Raw genomic sequence first — 20,342 nt, 5'->3', positions numbered from 1 at the left:
ATGATTTAATTAATTAATAAAAAACAGAGCAATACATTCATATGATTTATTTATAACTAACATATGATTTGTAGCGTCAGTTCTATCACGTAATGTGCTCTACAAGACAATGACCCGCAAGTGGGGCAGTGGCGCGAGCGCACCTGCCCGCACAGACAGACGTGCAGACGAACTCGAATAAGATCAGCTTTCTATAAGCCCTGTTAGGTTGTTAGACATATGACGTTATTTACGGAACTACTTAAAAGAACGTATTATTATGTCTGAAATTAAAGCTAAGAGACAAACTAAGTAAGCTAAATCAGAATAAGGATTCGTGGATCACATAAATGCTTCTCCGTCTGGCGTGGTGACATTTACCCTCCTTACCTAGCACTAAAGCTGATCGGATCAATCATCATCTCAATTATCATCATATTATTTTTTAAATACCCACGTCAGAGTCAAGTCATTTGTTGGTTACAATGCAATTGTTGCATGTTTTTTATTCATGATTAAACTACTGTAATGAACATTGTACAAATCCAAACACAAACAAGAGTTTAAGAAAAGAGGTTGGTGATATAAATTGCTAACAAAGACAACATATGAAAGGGCATTTGTAGGTTGTTACCACCCAAAGTCAAAAACGACTCTGACTAACAAGTCACCATAAGTGCTATATCCTGTATTAGTGAACAAAAAGGTAGAGTCAAAAATATGTTTAAGAATAGTAAACATAGTTTTTATCCTGGAAATATGTTCGTATCCCGCAATAGCCCTTGGGTTGTCAACTGGTTCGCTAAACCGAATGCAAAACCGCATTGATAAGTAAAAAAAATCAGACTTCAAACTAGTCTCTCCTTGGTTACGAACCTCATACTTAGTTGAAAATTAATGTGCAAGTCTACTTATACTATGTAAGTATCTATCCTGACTGAAGTTGTTTAAGACTCATCTCAAGCATAACTTCTAAGGTAGTTATAAACTGAATTTATTAAAGTAAGGGATTGAATAGTGAGTACGTCGCAAGTGCAAATTGAAATCAAAATCAAAAGTGTTTATTTCAAATAGGCCATTTTCAGGGCTTTTAAAACGTAACATTAATGACTCTAGTTGCACAGTTTCAAAGTGTCATTCTTATTGAGGAGAACCGGCAAGAAACTCCATAAGTTACTAAAATAAATTAGTAAAACTAGTATCAAATAGCAAAATGGTAGGATTTTCAATAAAATTTAAACACATATCAAGGAAACACGTGTTCAAAAATTTTTTGTTCTGGGGAAAACTGTGAATCGACTCATCACTTTAACTTCTAGGTCAGAACAACAGCTCTATCGAGGTAAAGTAAACTTTAGTTTCTAAAAGAAGAGGTTTTTGCTGTTTAAACAAATAATGAAACCACAACCTTATCTCAGGATCCTTGCAAATATTAGGAATGTACATTAATTTAAAAAAAACACTTTCCTTAATTTTACAGTGAAGCATTCGTTCATAATTTTTAAATTCGATATTTCGTAATGTTTACTTTAATAAAAACAGACAAAGATATGTAAATTTATTATATGCTCGTAGGGAGACCCAGATTAACTATTTAGTCATTTGTATTAATCAATGTACATATTTAATAACTGCATAATAATAAATATTTAAATATATTCATAAACTTGCAATAAAATGATGCAAAATAATTTTATCTTTAAACGCCGGTTAGGATTAATTCTAAAGAAACAGTATGCTTATTAGACGCAACATTATCGTGATGGTATCTCGTTACTTGAATTTCTCTTAGCATTAACATTATAATAAACAAGAACCTGATTAGGCACTTATACACATATAGGTACTATAGTGCATAAGGCGAGCAGGAGAAAGCACCAAACAAGTTTTGTACTCCTACACAATTATACCTAACCACATACTCTACGTAAAATAAATGTCAATACAAAACTTCTTTATTAGTACAAACAGACAATTAGGGGCTCGCGGGCCGCTTTCTCGATGCATCTCACTGATGCATGTCGTTATAATACTGCGTTATGCTTTATTTAAATTTCACCTTCTATTGTGAGCGAGGTGAAACGGGCGGAGATCTGAGGAAAGGACCAGTGTACTGCCGGCGCTGGCGACGATCGGCTCCTCCAAGCTCACGAACGAGCTTATATTAATACTCCTTTATAAAACGCGGTATAAAATTGAACGTTTCTTCGTCGTGTGCACCCGTGACTGTGATTGACATGTCGGTCAAACTCACGCTTTCTTTGCTGATCGCGGCTGTCGCGGTAGCCCACTGTGCAAACATTTTAGGTAAGTACTTTATCTAATGTACTTTAGAAAGTAAATTAAGGCAACAATTGCTTCGAAGTGATTTGTTTAAGCTTGATTGACAGCTGAATGTTCGACAGGAAGTGATTTAAGTTGCCTCTAACGAATAAGAGATACGATTTGAATTAATATTGCACTCATTACTTGTTCGATGTATGAAGTATGTACAGTGAGGAACTATAGTGTTATTAAATGAAAAGCCTAACAAGATATAATTGTTTTTAATGTTATAAGTATTTAATTAATAAATTATCAATTTTGCATCGGAAAAATTGTAATCATATTTGGTTGTAATGTAAATTTTGTTTCCATTAAAAATACTTAGTTGATGAAAAGTTTATGTATAAATAAAAATAAGAAACGCAGAAGGTTATCCGCAATACAAAAAAATGAAGTCACTTTATATAGTGACTGTAAACTAGGATTATAAATATTATTTAACATCTCGTATGCATTAAAATAATTATAAAACTCTTTATGCGATCTTGCAACGAGTTGGCAAGACCGAACTCAAGTTTCTAGATAATATGTGACTTATTAATGTTATAATGCCATATAATATATCATATCTTCCACGAAACGGGAGTGAAAGATACATTTTAGATGCCTCCATCACATTTTAAAGTTCTCAACAAGGTCTCTACATGTTGCACCTGTGTCTCCATTCAAACCTTTAAAATGGACCGGGTTGCCTCCCATGAATTTACCCCGTAAATTAAATAATTATTTATAAGATCTAAAATGTATTAAACTCATGAGAAAAAATCACCTTTCAAAAATGAATATCATTGCCGTATAACAGGTTATTTTTATTATTACTAATAGTCTTTTGTAATGTGCTGTAAAATTTTCAATAACCATTTAAGAAAACTGGCAGAAATAAATCTAAAAGTCTATAACAAAACTATTTAAGAGATCAACGCACGCAATCGTTTATCTGATATTACATAAGGGATTAGTTTCATTTGCATTACGAAATATTTTATTGTGTATGGAAAGTAGATTAATTACTTTTGTTTTTTTATTCTTCCTTTATCCGTAAAACGTTTGTTATGTAATATACTAACTTATTGCAATAACAATATCGCGCAAGACTTCATTTTTTTTATGGGTTTCGCTTTATAATCTTTATAAAGATTTAAATGTTTATCGACTTAATATTCAGGATCTTTAATTAATGAAATAGCAGTATTAAACCATTCCTTGTAGATCTTCCTTGTCCATAACTTGTAGACGGCAGATAAACAAGCAATTGCCGGTGTTTTTGAACTTGTCAATAGTTCTGTTTCTGTTCAGTTATTTTAATGATTACAAAATCATTCTCCTAACCATCATATCGCGCCATTCTTAACCGATGAGTATGAAACCGATGAAGATTATTTATTTTAAAGCTATCTATCTAAAACAACAACTTTTCGAGTCATTTTAAAAAACAAAAAACAATCCACCCAATCCGAAAACAACGCTCACACATAACACCAAACGTCACGCTTTCAAATTTCAGGCACAGATCAAAACTAATTTGCCAAAACAAAAGAATACATGTACGAAGAAACCATGACATTTTAACGGCACCTGTCTTACATAACATCACAAAATAGACAATAACAGTGAACCGTGAACGAAACAAAGACGAACAGTGAAAGTTGACTGCGCATGCGTGAAAGTGAAGACAAATATTTCGGCGCGAAATATTATTTGATTTGTGATGTCATAAGAGTTTGTTGTTGTAACATTTTGCGGTTTGATTTCACCTTTATCAAACACAAACGTTTTTATTGTACATATATAGAAAGAACATAGAAAGGATGTAGTAAAGACGACCTTAACCTAGTGGGTTTTCTTGAAGCAAACATAGTTTTTAATTAGTACAGCATAAAAATTAAGCATAACATTTTCCAAAGAAAGTGTACCCTGCAACTGCACCAAAAAAAGGCCTCAGTTCAGCATTAATGCAGCAATTAGTGCCTAGCGCTGATTTTCAACTGAGCCTTGGTGTTGAGTCATGGATGTCACCCAGTTCCATATATATTAAATTGGATGTTATTCATATATTGAGCGTGTTAAATTTTTAGTTGTAATACCAAAATTCTGATGAAGATAGGAAACAACAATTAAATATAAAAGTACAAGTCTCTTAGGTAGCAAATAAAGTAGTGCCTATTTATACATTTGCCTATGCATATCAGAATTATCAGAAAATTACATATTAAAACAGTTGCTGGAATTTAGACCTGCAACTATGTGCATAATAATTCAATCTTTGAAACCCTAGTTCACATAAATACTTAGACCTTTGTTTAGTCCTAGCTACCGCATTAGGTTAAGTAACCTGTAATGGTAGATTAGTGTGATAATTATTTTTTTTCTTTTTTTTTCTTCAAACAAGTTTGAAGAAAAAACATTGGATATCTCTCCCTCTCAATTGCTCTAGAAAAAACGAAATTGGAAAAGCCAAAAGTCAAACGCAACGGCTGAGTTAAATTAAGAGTTAGTTTATCTCGACGGAGCATGATATTCGCATAACGATACGGTCGAAGAAATATATTTAGCTGAAGAATTTCTATGGCTCTGACATAACAGCTATAATACTTTAAATTATATTTAACAATAGACTGCTATACATTACCTGTTTTTTTTTCTTTTTAATCCAGTCACAAAGCCACAATGCCAGACATGTCTGTCAGTCTGCAAATGCAATTTGAATGAGAGATCTACTTTCTTTGTAGGAGAAAGCGTAACAATGTAATAAAATAATAAGGATGCAATTGAATTGAACCACAATTGCAGCGCCGCAATAAATTATGGCATAAAGAGGAAAGTTACCATTGTCTCATTCACGTACGAGTTTTTAAAGTTTGTAGGGTACTTGCTGGAAAAAGAATAATTGATATTTGAAAAGTAAACTTACAAACTGGTTTCGTGTTATTACGTTGGTTTATAAACACAACAGATATAGTTGGATGTTCTCTTCTTTTGCGATACTCTGCTAAAGATTTTTCCGTTTGGTCCCCCTCGAGTTCCGGTTTTTTAGCCAATAAGTGTCCGGCTCACTCTCACTTTTACGCGGCGAAAAGGCAATGAGTATTTCATCCATTAAAAAAAGTTATATTTCCTCTGAAGTCATAATTATAAAATTAGAATCATAAATACAACATTTGTTATAAATGACTATCTTACTGCGTATAACATATACGGACATTTTAAATGTATAAAATTATTAATATACCCACCTCATCCCTCACTGACATGAATTTAATTTAATTGGATATTTGAAGACACTTTTCCCAAAACTCATGCAACGACTGTCTATAAAATGTATTTGTCTCTCTTCTTCTAGATTTCCTAAATTTAGAAGATGCTAAGAAGCTGATAGAGCCAGCGGCTGAACTCCGTAACGACCCGTCTTGCAAGTGGAAGTGCAAGGGCCCAGCCTGTGCTTGCTGCATTGAACAAAATATCACTTCATATGAACCTGAAGGAGCAAGTATGTATATTAAACTTACAACAATAGTAACATGTCAAAAGTCTTTAATTATATGAGCTCGTAATTAAAGACTTCAGGACTACTTTAAGGTCCGAAACTAGTTGAGCAATATCGTTAAATACGCGTGAATAGATATTTCATAAAATATTTATACGAGGAAATTGATAAGAAGAGAATACAAAAAACATTACTCTCCTACTAACAAAATCAAAAAATAAAATGTATGTAATGGAAGGCGTTGCCTTTCTGACAAATTTTTCGACAATTTAGAAGAAAATAATAAAATAAAGAGTAGGATTAACATAATGACGATAATTCTACAAAACCGTTTTAAAGTATTTTGGTTACAATTTTTCTTCATATATTTCAGAATGTGTTCACCTGCGATATCTATCAAAAGAGGAGGGACTCTTCGTGCAAATCTCACATGGGAAGAAAATTGACTACGCGAAAGTCCAAGGTATGTTGTCTTACAAACTTTTGTATAACATTGTCTTAACAACAATACTACTGATCCAGACTTTGTGACATTTTTATGGGACCAAATGACAGCTATTTTACGTTTAATGAAAATATATTCAACAAAATGGGATTATCCAGCCCGAAATTTTGAAACAAACAACGAATTGAGAACTTACTCCTTCTTGATATTAGAAGGATTATTTATTATTAGATCTTATAGAAACTTGAAAAAATGTCCCAATTTTCAAAGTCCATTTTAATTAATACTTTCAGACATAAATAACATACAATGACCATAAAATTTGCTATTAGATGCAAAGACTACAAAAAAGATGTAATAAAAATCATTAGCAATTTTAATTAAAGGTGAAATTAAATTCTCTTATCAGGAAGTTTGAACAAGGGAGCTCGTAGATATTTCTAGAAAGTTGTTTCGCAAAGATATTGATTGCAATCACCTATATTTGCATCTACAAGTTTCTCAGCTTCGCTTGAGAAAGTCGAATGCAACTACGAGCCTTTCAATTCCTTTCTGCTTTCATTTGCCTCGATTTGACCTCTTTACGGTTTATAGAACCTGTTACACGTACAGAGGGATGTGTAGTTACTATGTGCTAGTAGTGGCTTTGTTTAAACAAGTTCTTGTTAGAAGTTCATAGGTGAGAAAACCTATTTACCGTTTGATACTTACTTACCTTTTACATTTACTTTGAGTACCTTAGTAAAACAAAGCATTATCACAAAACTTATAAAAATATTTTTATACATTCCTTTTTTTATTTATACACAAACGTTTTGTGTAATCAGAGCCACGACCTCCGGTATTGTAGTCAGGGCTACTAACAACCAGACTAACAGGCTATATAAATAATAATTTGAAGTCAATTCATAACTTTTTACTTCCCATCAATCATTTCTCTACAGCATCGAACCCAGAGCCGCTGTGTCTCGTCATGGGCGTTCTGTTCCAAATGTGCGCATCCTTCACTCACATGGCACCAACCAATGATGGAGTGAGAGGATGCGTGAATCTGGAGCCTGGCACTATCTTCCTGTCCCAAAGGAAGGTACCACTTGGCTGCTTCAGAGCAAGAGAAGAAGGAATGGAAATGATGGAGCCACCAAAAGATGCGTAAGTTTCTATCTTACTTTTGAATCTCTTTCCAAAACTTCTTTTGAGCCATTTAAGTGATGAAATCATGAATCATTTACCTACGATAGGTGCAATTTCATCGCTTGATTATACATTTGTTTTTTATTGAATCAAATCTAAAATTTAACTATTAGTAGAAACTATTTATTTAATAAGTTATTAAACTATATTATAGAATTACCACAACTTCTTTTTATGCTTACTTTCGTACGACCAGAAAATGAAAATAATTTTATTGATTTTCATCAATAAAATCAACAGCCTTAGTTACAATTTGGGCTTGGATTTTTTGTTAGCTCTTGTTAAACATAAAAATAACTTAAAAACTTCCAGAGTCCCAGAAGAAGAAGAAGAAGACAACACAGAAGAGAATACAGAAGAAACAGACGTCGACTTTGATCCAAACAAGTTCTTTGCTGGAGTGTACCAAACAGCACAGCAGAGCCTCGCGCTACTGACCAGCCTTCTAGAGACTCCAAACAAGAATAGTACTAAACCAGCAACATCAACTGAAGCAAGTACATCAACACCCCAAGAAAATCCTCAGACCTCGCAAAGAAGAGTACCCAAAAACCTGAAACATCCTAATCAATTGTGATAATTTTATTCCTGTTCCATTCTAGATACAAAAAAGCATTTATGTTCGTTTGTAGACTTAAGTTACGCTTTATTGAGTACACGTATCCTATTTATTGCTCTAAACATTTTGTTGAATGACTGGTAGTTAGTAATAAATGATTTAGAGTGTTTCTGGTGTGTTTCATTTCCTTTCAGAGAGAACCATGATAAATAGTATCATCACTAAAATCGATCTTCTACAGAGAACTTTTGGATGAACTTCAAGGCTTAAAGGCTCTTCACATTTTTCGTTATGATTTTTATCCGTATGCACCGATAAGATTACTCGAAAACGAACACTTTTTCCTTATTTCTAACAAAAAATGAATGAATTAGTCGTTTGATTACAAATACTTATTCGTATAATAATCCGATCATAAATATTATTGCTATCTTAGTACTACATAATCAATGCATTTTAATGTTGATAACAATATTCAGTCAACCTTGGGATTAAACCTTTTGTAATCCAACGATAAAGTATTTAATTTAAAAAAAATAAGGTTAACTGGATTAAAGGTATTAAAGGAAAAGCCTTTAAATTATTCTTAGAAGTTCTTTATTTCCTGATGCAATGACAAATGCAAATAATATTGCGATGATGATAAGAAATATTGGCGTAAGATTCTGTTAATATAGATTTTTATTGAATTGTGAGCTTTGGAAGATGAAATTTTCAAAATTACCAAATATTTTTGAAATGGCTTGAATGATGCTATTAACGACGTGAATCGACATCACATCAACTAATTACTTTAGCCTTGAGAGAACGGGGGAGAAGGGTTGGTTTCTAGTAAGAAGACACCGGTACGCCTGAAAATAAAGAAAATTTTAATTAAAAATTAAATTATTAAAAATTAAATTTATAATAACAGCATGATCAAAGTCATATCATGACTATTAACTGGTTATGGATTCAATAACATTATTAAACGTGTATCAATTGATGATGCCGAATAACTTAATAAACTTAAGATATTAAACTCTATAACAACTCAGATTGTATGAAAAATAACTTACCCATTCTTTGGTGCTAATCCTCCCATTTGCAGTCTACCCGGCAATAAATCACAAGAGTTCAAAATGGCTGCGAAATAGTTCAAACACTGTCTTCCAGTAAAACCACCCGTGGTTATGGACTCGGCAAAGTAAAAGTAGCTTCTAGCATGATCGCAGGCGTGAGAGTCGCAGCCAGGCATAGAGATACCACCATTGGGGTAGAAGTCAACGTGTCCGAGGTCAGCTAAGAAACCGTTGATGCCATAGTTTGTGTGAACCACTTCAGTGTACTGTCCATCGTCACGGTCGAAACGATCGGGGTGAGCGGTCCAGCCGATGAATGCGGGGTCAAGAGCTAGAACAGGAATGTTAAGCTTTAGAATACAAAATTTAATTCAAGTATTTTACGGTAGGCCATACAATATTTTTTTGTGAAATTCATTAGCCGCAATTTAAGAAGAAACGAAAAGCAAAGTATCACCCTTAGACTCTTAATATCTTTGCTACTGACAATCTGTAAGCGTCTCTGAATACTGAACGAATGCTTATGATGGATACACCGAAAAAACAAGACAATAGTCATATGAAACATAATGAAAAGTAGACATTAAATCTTAGCAAATTCCCTACTCACCAGTAATGTAAGCAACATTGCCATCAACGTTTCTGCCGATAATACCAGCCTGGTGCCCACCGAACCCATGACCGACGATGTGGTACATGACAGGGGTGCCACCGGCCTCCTTGTTCACCCAGTTGATGAACTGGCCGACTGCTGCACCAGAAGAAATGGTGTTCTCGATGACAGTGCGGTAGCTGATAGAGGCGGCGCCGAGGCTCCAGTCGACAACGATGACGTTGACATCTTCAGCGGCGAGGAAAGCTGGAAAACAATTGATAAAAGAGATTTACTTCATGATCAGAAGACTTAAAAATGTCAAAGCTTTTTGAATATGAGGTCGAACTTTTGGCTTTTTTAACTATTGCTATTATAAGAAATAGTATACTTGCAAATAAAACCTTATTTATATTATATCCGGTGATTAAATAGTTGAACTTTCGAATAGTTGAACTTTCGAATACTTGAAAAAATGCAAAATAATTACGTCATTGGAGTAGCTTACAAAGGTGTCCATAAGAACTATTACAGTTATAACAACTGTCGAACTCCAGTCATTCCACGATTCTTTAATTTGTCAAAATTCTTGGATCAAAGATCTCTACTTACCGGGTATAAGAACAGTGTTAAAATCAGCAGTGACTGATTCCAGCCATCCGTGGACCAAGACTATTGTTCTTCTATTGCTTCTGTAGTTTGTCGTTTGCAAAAGGTTTGGGTTGTTCAGTATTAGAGGCTGGCTGACTAAGGGGTTATCTCTGCGAACATAGATTAAATTAGATTAACGTTTCTGATAAGATATCAATATTATCTTAATCCTTTTATATATTTCTAGAAGATTCGCTTAAATGTGAATAACAAATTAATAAACTAGTCCAAATTAAAAATAGTTTCAAATGCTTTTTTCACCGATACTAGTTTATTCCTTCTTTCAAAATATGAATTGGATAACTCTTAATGGTGTGTTTGATTTAATTTTCGGAATATTTTTTCGGAAGTATGGATGAAATAAAGTTTTTATATTTATTTCACTAGTATTCGTCTTTACCTTGTGAACAGATGGTAGACGTTGGTTAATACAGGATTGTATCTGGCAGCTTTGCTGATGTCGGATTTCCTCGATAAGTCATAGTCTTCTAGGTTATCAAGATTTAAGCTTTGAGGCACGGGGCTTGGGAACGCTGAAACATAACAGGCCACATTTAAGGTAAAATGAAATAATAACATCATCCTAATTACGTAAGAAATTATTAAAACTAAAAATTTAATTGAAAAATAGGTATCGTGGTAATTTGATCTCTGGAAATAGAAACGAAAAACAAAGCAGTTCCATAATTTGATCAGGTGAATTATGATGCAATTTTTGATGTTAGTTCCACCAGGTTAATGAATCATACGACTGATAAGATGCCAAATCTTAGATAGACTGCAATTAGCTAACCATCAATAACATATAATCGATAAAATTGAACAACAAATAAACGATAACAATATTTACAATAAAAAAATCCATCATGCTTATAAAATGAAAAACAAAAAACTCACCCAAACCAAGACCTACGAGAGATAAGCAGAATATAGCTGTTAGTTTCTTCATGGCTTCCAAACAAATGTGCTAGTTAAATCATTTGGATATTCGGTAGGATTACCAAGATAACTAACACCTGCTAATCTATCTATGGAATTATTTCGTTGAGTCTTAATTGATAGGAAGCTACCAGAAAATACTATTATCTATAGACATGCTTTGTGATGTTTATCAACACAGTCCACCAAGTTTGACAGACCTTCCTTTTTTCATTGAAGATAAAATCAATTTATTAAAATTCATTTCATTCAGTACCTTCATCGAATTAGGTATGTGCATGCGTTATCAAACTTCTTGGGGGTGTATTTCCAACGAAATTATCAATAATTACATCAATTAAGTACTCGTTTATATTTATTTTGATGTAAATGTCAACGGAAACTCAATTAACGATCTTATCTGATTAATCCTCGATTTTTTAGATACAATCCCCTGATTACACGTGTAGACTAGAAAATAAATAAATATTTCTTTGTTTAATAACTGTCGTCAAGCAGAAAAATCTTTATGCCGGTCAGATAGACGGAAACTTGACACCTTTCGTATAAATCTTTTGAAAATTTAACATTCTCGGACAAACATGGAATAATCTGTCAGTGGTAAAACTAATTTCAAACATACTTAACCAAATTTTAATACGCTTATGTTTGAGTTTTCGAAAGCTGCTGTTTGAGAATCATGTTATTTGTGATTAAAGAACCTGTAAGACTGTATTCACGAGAAAATGTGGGTGCTTACTTTTCCAATAGGACGGCAATACAATAACCAAGGGAGGCCCGGAACTAAGGGCAGGAGCAGCGGGAACGTGACTCTCCAATATGCACCAAATCAGTTGTCTTCTGTGATTGGCGCCTTCAACAATAACTTAAAAACTATAATTGTTGCTTTACTTTTGAATCCTAATTGTATCATAAACGCCTTTTTGTAAGGATGTATCGATATCTGTAATTCTTTCGCGGATTTTGATGAAAGGAGCAAAGATTTTTGTTCAAAATAAGTAATAGGTTAATTGTTTTTCGACTTATAAAAACATTCTTACGGTTTAGGTAATAACATAAACATGAAGTAAACCGCGGGTGACTGCTAGCATTAAATGAAAAGAGAAAAAATCCCGATCACACAAATTATATTCTTTCAAACTAAAAAATATACGTAAAATTGTACTTCGATCAAGAATACGCGTTGTCTTCATGATTTAGCATGTGCTGAGTCAAAAGTTGTACATAATATCACAAGTGTAAGTGATCTATCATATTTAACGTGGCTTTATCTAAATGCTTTCTCGTGCGACTTTTATCAGGTGATTTTTTATCGAAGATCTTGCATGAGTTGTTCGAGCCCTCAGTTTTCGAATTGATTACGTACGCTATTTCCTTTGTATCCCATTCACAAACAAGGCAATTACCAGCTATTTAATTAATTTATCTCTTATCATTATTAACAATCTGCGTTATCACATAATTATTATTTTTTATCGCAATATTTGAATTTAATACCTTTATCGTGTAGTTTTTAATGTTCATGCATGTTTTGTTTTTAATTTCGACTAATCGCAAATTAAAGCAAAATTAACATTTGCACAAATTTTGATACTTGAAAAGCATACATGTTGTGCTTGTTTGTGTCGTCATAATGTTATAAATAATGTGATTCCCCTTTTATGAAACAGCAAGTTTTATTAAATATTTTAAGAGCCAAAAATTTTTAGAAGCCAATAAAAAATAACATTATAGTAAGGGTAATACATTCAAGTAAATTCAATGAAAAATGCTGTATTGCTAAACCTGCCGCGTTGCTTCGTGCAATTCTCTTTTTTTTTAATTTATCACGAGTTGTGATTATATTACATTTAATATTATATTGTTATTGAACAATCTTTTCATTTCCTTAAAATCTTTTTTTTTTATCTACAAAATTTGTCGAAAGAAATGAATCTTTTCATAAGCTCCTACATTTTTACGTCATATCAGTGAAAGCATTCCACTAATTAATATCTCATTCATGTGTACGTTATCACAATAAAAAGAGATTAAAATCTAAACGACTGATGATGATCAAGATTCAAAACAATGAATCAATGAATCAATGAAACATGATGAAATACTTAGTTAATGTCAAGCTGGAGATAATTTATGAAAACATTGCCATTGAAATCGATCATGAAATATCGGTTAATTATCGGAAAATAATGAATTTATTAGACAGTAGTACACTTTGCTATATGGCCGTCGGAGCGTATTGTAGCGCAATTTGGTCCCTATGCAGAGCCGAGGACCGGGATTAGTTGTTTGATCAAATTTCCACTTGCTTTTTGATAAATAATCTTAAAGCCAGCTTAGATGGTGCGAGAATTATCTGCTGCGCAGCTTCGCAATGTATCACAAGTTGCAAGTTGTAACAACATGTAACGTAACTGAAAAAAAAAACAAAAATTGTAGCAGTATTACATCGAATAGGTTTTTATAGCGACTGTTTATCAGTTTATCACGTATAATTTAATCTCTAGCTCCCGAATTACTTTGAACACTATCTTTCTATAACCATAAAACAATTGAAAGTTTATAAAATTTGATTCGATTGATTCTGGCTACCTGTATTTACCCGAAAATCGTAATAAATATTATCGTATTGACGTCATAAGTCATGCAATAAGTTGTACAAACAGATAAAGATTTTCAAAACATATATTTTTTAAACAAAATCTGGTCAAATGCTAGTTGGACTCGCGCTCCGAGGGTACCGAATGTATCTACGTAATGGTTTACTATGCTCAATTATCGGTTCAATTATACATTGGCTTTAATATAAACTTGATACCTCTCCGTATTATCTAAAGAGAACGCTGAGGATGCGGGGAGGGGGTGCTGCCTATTTCCAATTTTGGATGTTCCAAAAGTGCTTTTGTAGTCTAACTTGAAAGAATACATTTCAATTTTGAAATCACTTATTTTTGTTGTGCTGAATCCTAAAAGGGATGGACTTAGTTATCTTAAGGTTACTGATACAACAAGGAAAAATGTCTAGTTAAACAAAAATACCCCGTCATTGTCTGGATCCTATACGCTCTCACTTTATTCAAACTTTTAATAGCAGGATTTTTTACAGCTTTTAAGGGATTTTGGCGTCAGGCACGTGAATTGACAAATACGAGTAGTAAGATGTTTATGTCATAGGGCCTGTCAACATGTTAAGGTAATATTATTGGGTGCAAGAGAGGCGTCGCTCTATGCCGCCGCAACACCGGGTTTCCACAACATGACGTCGTCGTGAAACAATTAAAAATAATTCTTGGTCGAAAGACTCGGTGGTACGGAGGCCGTTTGATAAAAAAAATATAATATTTTTTGACAACAACATACAATTACTGAGCAATTTTATAGGGCCAAATGAAAGACAATATAATTCACGTTAAGAGCGAGTCGTTTGAAGTCGATTGAAGGTATTTCATTTGGGAGTAACAGTATGTATTCTTGTGGTACTTTAGCTGGAAATAGATGGAGGTAAACTCGTGCTATTTCAATTGTGTGCTGGATTTTCTTGTAGTAAAATAATGCTAAAAGATAATTATCATCTTGCATCCAGGCTCCTTCAGAAAAACTGATTAGCTTAGAAATCTGTTGTCCACATACATAATGGACCTTAACTATGAAATGCGTTGCCTTCCTACAGCTTTCAAAATTTTGTCAAAGGAAATATTATTCACAAATTTCCGGTGCTACTTTCTTTTATCATCCGTTTTCAAGAATCCGCCGGAAACCGAAATATCCGATAAAAGAATCTTAAACAACAGGAAATGGATTTACTCATTTTATCGATGTTACAAATATAGTACATTTTCGACGCGCCGCGTTAACACAGATTAATTATCTTTGTCGGGATTAACTGCTTATTCCTGGAAGGCATAATCGTAGATAAAATAGTATTAATATAAGTCGGCTGCTATTTTAATTGAGTCAGTTTACAGTTATTGTATCAATAATGTTCTCGCTCGGAAAGTGCGTTTTGGTCTTGTGCGCTGCTGTTGCAGGTACGATAATCTTAATCTACTTATTAACTTTTTCTTAAAACTGTTTCTCTTAGTCGCGTATAATTTAAATTAAGAAAAAACTTTGAATACTTTCTTCGTTATTGTCAATGATAACTAATTTTGACTGGTATTGTTTATATAGCTGTAATTGTAAAGTCTCTGTTATGAATTAGGTAGGTACTGGTTATTTTTTAATTATTTTTGTTTCTAGTATTCAGTCAGTCGTTATTGCATAATAATACTTTATTTAAACAGACGTTAACAAATTCTTATAACGGCGTTGTGCTCTATATTTATTACCACGGAGGTATACAAATATAAATAATACAACGACATAGTCCATATTTGTCGGAATGAAACGCTATTGAACCAAATTAATAAATGAACCTTTCGACAATCACATCACTAACTATGAAACTAACAAAATCGTTCCCTTTTAATTTTAATACACATTCATAGTTGCAGTGCAGTGCATAGTTTTGATAAAAATCAGAATAATATTTTTATAAGTTATTAATCTAAAATAAATCTTTAATAAAAAATAGTATTATGTATTCACAGCTTATGTTAAGAATATACTCTGAGTACGCCAGATAGCCGCAATTTCGAGTCCTGTCAGAATTTTGAAATGTTCCTTACATATATGGCAATGAAGTTGGTGGTGTCAGGCTCGTTCTGACTAAATCTCAGCCTCCGAAAAAACGCGCGTTTCGCCAGTGTGTGGCAATACACTGTAATTCATGCTATATTAGCTTATCAAGCTTGCAAAGTTAGTCAATGTTGTGACATTTCCTCTCCATCGAGCCTAATCCTTTATTATTTGTTATTGACTATCGACAAAACCTCTTTAATTGTTACACACAACCCTACAGCAGTTAAATTAGGCTTGTAAGTAAGATATGAAAATGGCCTGTGCCAGCCAGCCTTTTAAATTTGTAATAAGCCTATAGTAGGTCATACCAAACTCTTAATAAACAACGAAACAATATCATAGTTCTTATCTGGCTTAAATACAATAATTTACAACCGTAATAAAATGCTACGAATATTATTCATTGAATCTTAATCCCAGTTAATGCTTCTCACTGATTATATGGCTAGTACCTCTTTACAAATATACGCAAGATAACACTATTTGGGTTTTTACGTCGATCATAACTTTATAAAACATTAATTTGTCATTTAGATCGGGAAAGAATAAGATAATTACTCAAAATCTCTGTGGGTACTCCTAGAAAATTACCAACTCAGTGGTCTGTCAATTCCTTGCCACCTTCTATTTCTCAAGTTGCTGACGATACTCGACGATCCCTATCTATCTATCTTATCGATTTTTATTTGTTTTTAGGCCTTTTTACAATAAAGATTAACCATAAAGAAAGATACAATGACGACTCTTACTATACCTATTTCTTATTGTAATGTTTTAAACATATTGTTTCTTTCGCACTAAAACAATGAAGCCTTGTACCCTTTAGGAGTATGATAAACATTCAAGTTACCCAGACACAGGACAAGCATTCGTGGATCACACAAACGCACGACTTGAACCACTCGGCTATTCATGCACTCAATAAAATGAATTACTTGTAGATATTAATCTAAATCTAGTTTTTGACCAAAAACACAATAACTTATTACATCCTTTTTCTCATTTCAGCAAACGGGTTCTCCCTGGGACCGACCGACATCATTTTCCACTTGTTCACAAGGTTAGAAATCAGCTTATATCTACTTACCCTAATAAAGTATTTATCAGATATTTATATATTTTAAAACTTCGTAAAGCACCAATAACATTAATGAAGTAAAAACGAATTTCATATGGTGCGCAAACGTAGACACTTATATACCGACAAGGCACAACATCACAACATCCTTGGTTGCTGTGTCATGAATCGATATTCGGACCAAAATTTACATGTACAGACATGGGTATATATAACAGCAGTTGAATTCCGTTTGAACATTTTTGGAGCTTGGGTAAGAAATCCTAAAAAAAAAGAAAACAAATATTCACCCGTAGCTTGGATTACACAAATAATGTGCCCAAGTGTGCATTCTGCATATTTGTCTAATCTCGGCTTTTGTTTCAGGTCGAACCCACAAGTCAGCCAGCCGATATTCCCCTCGATCAACTCCATCCTCGCTGCAAGTCTCTTCAATCCAGAGGTGAACACCGTCATCACCGTCCACAGCAATGGCGAGGACGTTACTGGAAACTTCAACGCTTTCGTCGTTACTGGTAACCTTTATAATACTTAACTTCTGTTAACTTCTGTTAAGTATTTTGCGTGTTTTATTCTTGTTCAGAATTCATATCTTTAAGTATTATTGGAAATATCGCTGTCAGTTAACATGTTAAAACATGTCGATACGAAAATGGCAACATAGAGGCTATTCAATTTAGTATTAAAACTGTTTCATTACAAACATACATTTAGATTCACAACTATAGTAACTAATTCTAGACAATACTTTCAATCTTTGATAAGTAAGAGCGTTTAAGTGTTTTATGCAGGAAATAAAAACATAAGAAAATCAAGAAAATATAGTGATAGTGCAACTTTTACTATCAGAAAATTTGTTTTAGGTCACTTACAGGCCGAGAATGTCAACGTTCTCGCCGTGGACTGGAGCAAGGCTTCCTCCATGTACACCGAAGGCCTCGCCAACGCCGAGCAGGTCGGCAAGGTCATCGCAGACTTCATAAACATTTTGTCCCAGTCTTTCTCATACATGCCGAGTCAAGTGCGCATCGTCGGCGTCGGCCTCGGCGGACACATTGCTGGAATTGCCGGCAGAAATGTTATCGGGAACCTTCCTTACATTGTTGGTAAGTTGAAAGGGTATTTTTAATAAATAACCATTTGTTTTTTTTTTTTGGATGGGAAATCATCGAATGACTCCTTCTGCTTTTGGTTTAGCCTAAGGAAGTGTCAGACTGAAACCCACCCAGCTTTCATTCTTTTCCCTTCATGTACCAGGGCCATGGTAACCCTTTCGGTCAATCAAGCTCCTTTACTAAATAATCTTGATTAATATATTTACAGTATGCTCTGAGACTATCTTTATCCTTCATTTTTCCACATTTGAACCACACTATCAGTAACAGTAGAAGCACATATTTCTAACCTAGTTCTGATTTTCAATTCCAGCTATCGACCCTTCCCTCCATGGCTGGACTCACAACCCTCTGATCCTGAACAAGGACGACGCTGATGTTGTTGAGGTTCTCCACGCTACCGCCGGTGTCCTCGGCTACGACTTCCCCCTGGGAGACATCGACTTCTACCCCAACGGAGGCACTTACCAGTTCGGCTGTGGAATTGACTCATCTTGCTCCCTTACCTATGGAATCGCTTTCTACGCCGAATCCGTTACCAGGGGTGCTGAGGACAACGAATTCGTTGGTACTAAATGTGAAAACTATGAAGAAGCTATTGCACAGGAATGCGCTGGTGCCAGAGATGCTGTCTTCGGTGGACTAGAGTCTAAGACCGGGTAAGAGATTCTTTTGGATATTGTAGTACCTACAGATGCAATGATAATTTTCAATGTCAACTAGAAGTAGATAACTTGATGATACCCAAAGTCTTTTCAAAAATCTCAAATGATATTCCAGGGTTTGCAACTAGATATCTTCTTCTTCTAATATATAAAATTCCCGTGTCACGATGTTAGTTACCGTACCTACTCCTCCGAAACGGCTTAACCGATTTTTACCAAATTTTATACGCGTATTCAGTAAGTCTGAGAATCGACTAACATCTATTTTTCATACCCCTAAGAGATAAGGGCTAGCTCACACGAAAAAGAAAAATTTAATATTTTGGACAAAATTGTTTGTTTGTATTTTTTTTATGATTAAAAATACATACAACTAGAAAAAGAAAGTATTCGGCAAGACAACGTTTGCTCGGTCAGCTAGTAATATAGAAAAATGATATTCAAATTCTCTTTTTTACATTTTGATTTTTATTACGAAAATCTCACTTCACCCAATACTTACGTTGAATGACAACTTAGCTCGAACAGAGTCAATCAACTTTTCTTTCTTACATTAAAACCTTTGACGACAAATCAGAAATATATAAACATAATAATACTGTACTAATCTCATGTTTTTATTTTAATTAATATGTTTAAATTGTGTTATATTTCCATTGCAGAGCATCTGGCGTCTACAGCTTCAAGACCAACATGGTGCAGCCTTTTGCCCAGGGTTAAGGTTTTTATGAAAAATAAACATTGAATGACAAAAGCGATGTTTTTTTAATAAATTTAATTTATTGTTTCTCAATGTATATAAGAGATAATCCAACCAAACCAAAAATATGTAATTAAATTGATAAGAATGAATAACTTTGAGTGTTATTTAAAACGGACCTGGGTTTACATTATTACATCATCATTGGCCTAGCCTTTTTAGCTAAGTACCTGTGTTTAACAAGGAGCGACTGCCTATCTAACCTCCTCAACCCAGTAAACCTGGTCAACACGATACCCCTTGGTAAGACTGGTTGTCAGACTTTTCAAACTTCTGACTTCTTGTAAAGATGTAGGAATAACAGCCGGGACCCACATTTTAACGTGCCTTCGAAACACGGAGGAACTCGTTATGACATAGATGGTCACCTATCTACGGACCAACCGCGTCAAGCATAGCTTTACCTGATATCGTGTCTTAGGTACATCATCCCTTCTATTTCACTTAATACAACTATTTGTCACATTTTTTACTAATCCTTTCGTCATTAGTCAAATGACCCACTTTTGGGTTCCTAAACGAGCTGAAATTTTAAAAATCTGAAATTTTTCCCGTTTCTGGGGACATGGAGCTGGTCTGCTTTAGAGCTGAAAGATGGTTTGAGATAAATGGATTTTTGAGAGTTCCTTAATAACGGAACCCTGTTACTGAGGCATCATTGTCTTTTCGTCCACCCGTCATCAGCTATTTGAACTTGTATAGGTAGAAAGTTGTGATTTTCCCAGATGGTGCATTTCTTCGACCGCTATGAGAACTAAAAATAGAGGTCGTGGTTAAGCAACGGCTTTTACGTTTATACCACTTCGTGAACGAAA

At 33.9% G+C, this 20,342-nt stretch overlaps 3 protein-coding genes across 3 annotated transcripts; 2 read left to right on the top strand and 1 right to left on the bottom strand.

Moving 5' to 3' along the window:
• Positions 1-1,673: 1,673 nt before the first annotated feature.
• LOC113496453 lies at positions 1,674-8,155 on the top strand. The gene is made up of 5 exons (XM_026875678.1): positions 1,674-2,286; positions 5,645-5,791; positions 6,162-6,251; positions 7,178-7,385; positions 7,740-8,155. The coding sequence occupies exons 1-5, from the start codon at positions 2,217-2,219 to the stop codon at positions 8,002-8,004; spliced, it is 780 nt and encodes a 259-aa protein (XP_026731479.1). The 5' UTR covers positions 1,674-2,216; the 3' UTR covers positions 8,005-8,155.
• A 411-nt stretch (positions 8,156-8,566) lies between these two features.
• On the bottom strand, positions 8,567-11,295 carry LOC113496451 (pancreatic triacylglycerol lipase-like). Its single transcript, XM_026875676.1, has 6 exons — positions 11,188-11,295; positions 10,691-10,823; positions 10,252-10,400; positions 9,658-9,906; positions 9,045-9,378; positions 8,567-8,837 (listed from the first exon to the last, which is right to left on the bottom strand). The coding sequence occupies exons 1-6, from the start codon at positions 11,237-11,239 to the stop codon at positions 8,780-8,782; spliced, it is 975 nt and encodes a 324-aa protein (XP_026731477.1). The 5' UTR covers positions 11,240-11,295; the 3' UTR covers positions 8,567-8,779.
• A 3,859-nt stretch (positions 11,296-15,154) lies between these two features.
• LOC113496452 (inactive pancreatic lipase-related protein 1-like) lies at positions 15,155-19,622 on the top strand. Its single transcript, XM_026875677.1, has 6 exons — positions 15,155-15,257; positions 16,918-16,969; positions 17,354-17,502; positions 17,851-18,093; positions 18,416-18,761; positions 19,430-19,622. Exons 1-6 carry the CDS (start codon positions 15,209-15,211, stop codon positions 19,485-19,487), a joined length of 897 nt encoding a protein of 298 aa, XP_026731478.1. The 5' UTR covers positions 15,155-15,208; the 3' UTR covers positions 19,488-19,622.
• The last annotated feature ends 720 nt before the right edge of the window (positions 19,623-20,342 follow it).

This window comes from Trichoplusia ni, chromosome 8 (genome assembly GCF_003590095.1).
Source record: "Trichoplusia ni isolate ovarian cell line Hi5 chromosome 8, tn1, whole genome shotgun sequence".
Taxonomy (NCBI): Eukaryota; Metazoa; Arthropoda; class Insecta; order Lepidoptera; family Noctuidae; genus Trichoplusia; species Trichoplusia ni.
Note: the sequence above shows the minus strand (reverse complement) of the source record. Positions and strands in the feature narration are given on the sequence as shown.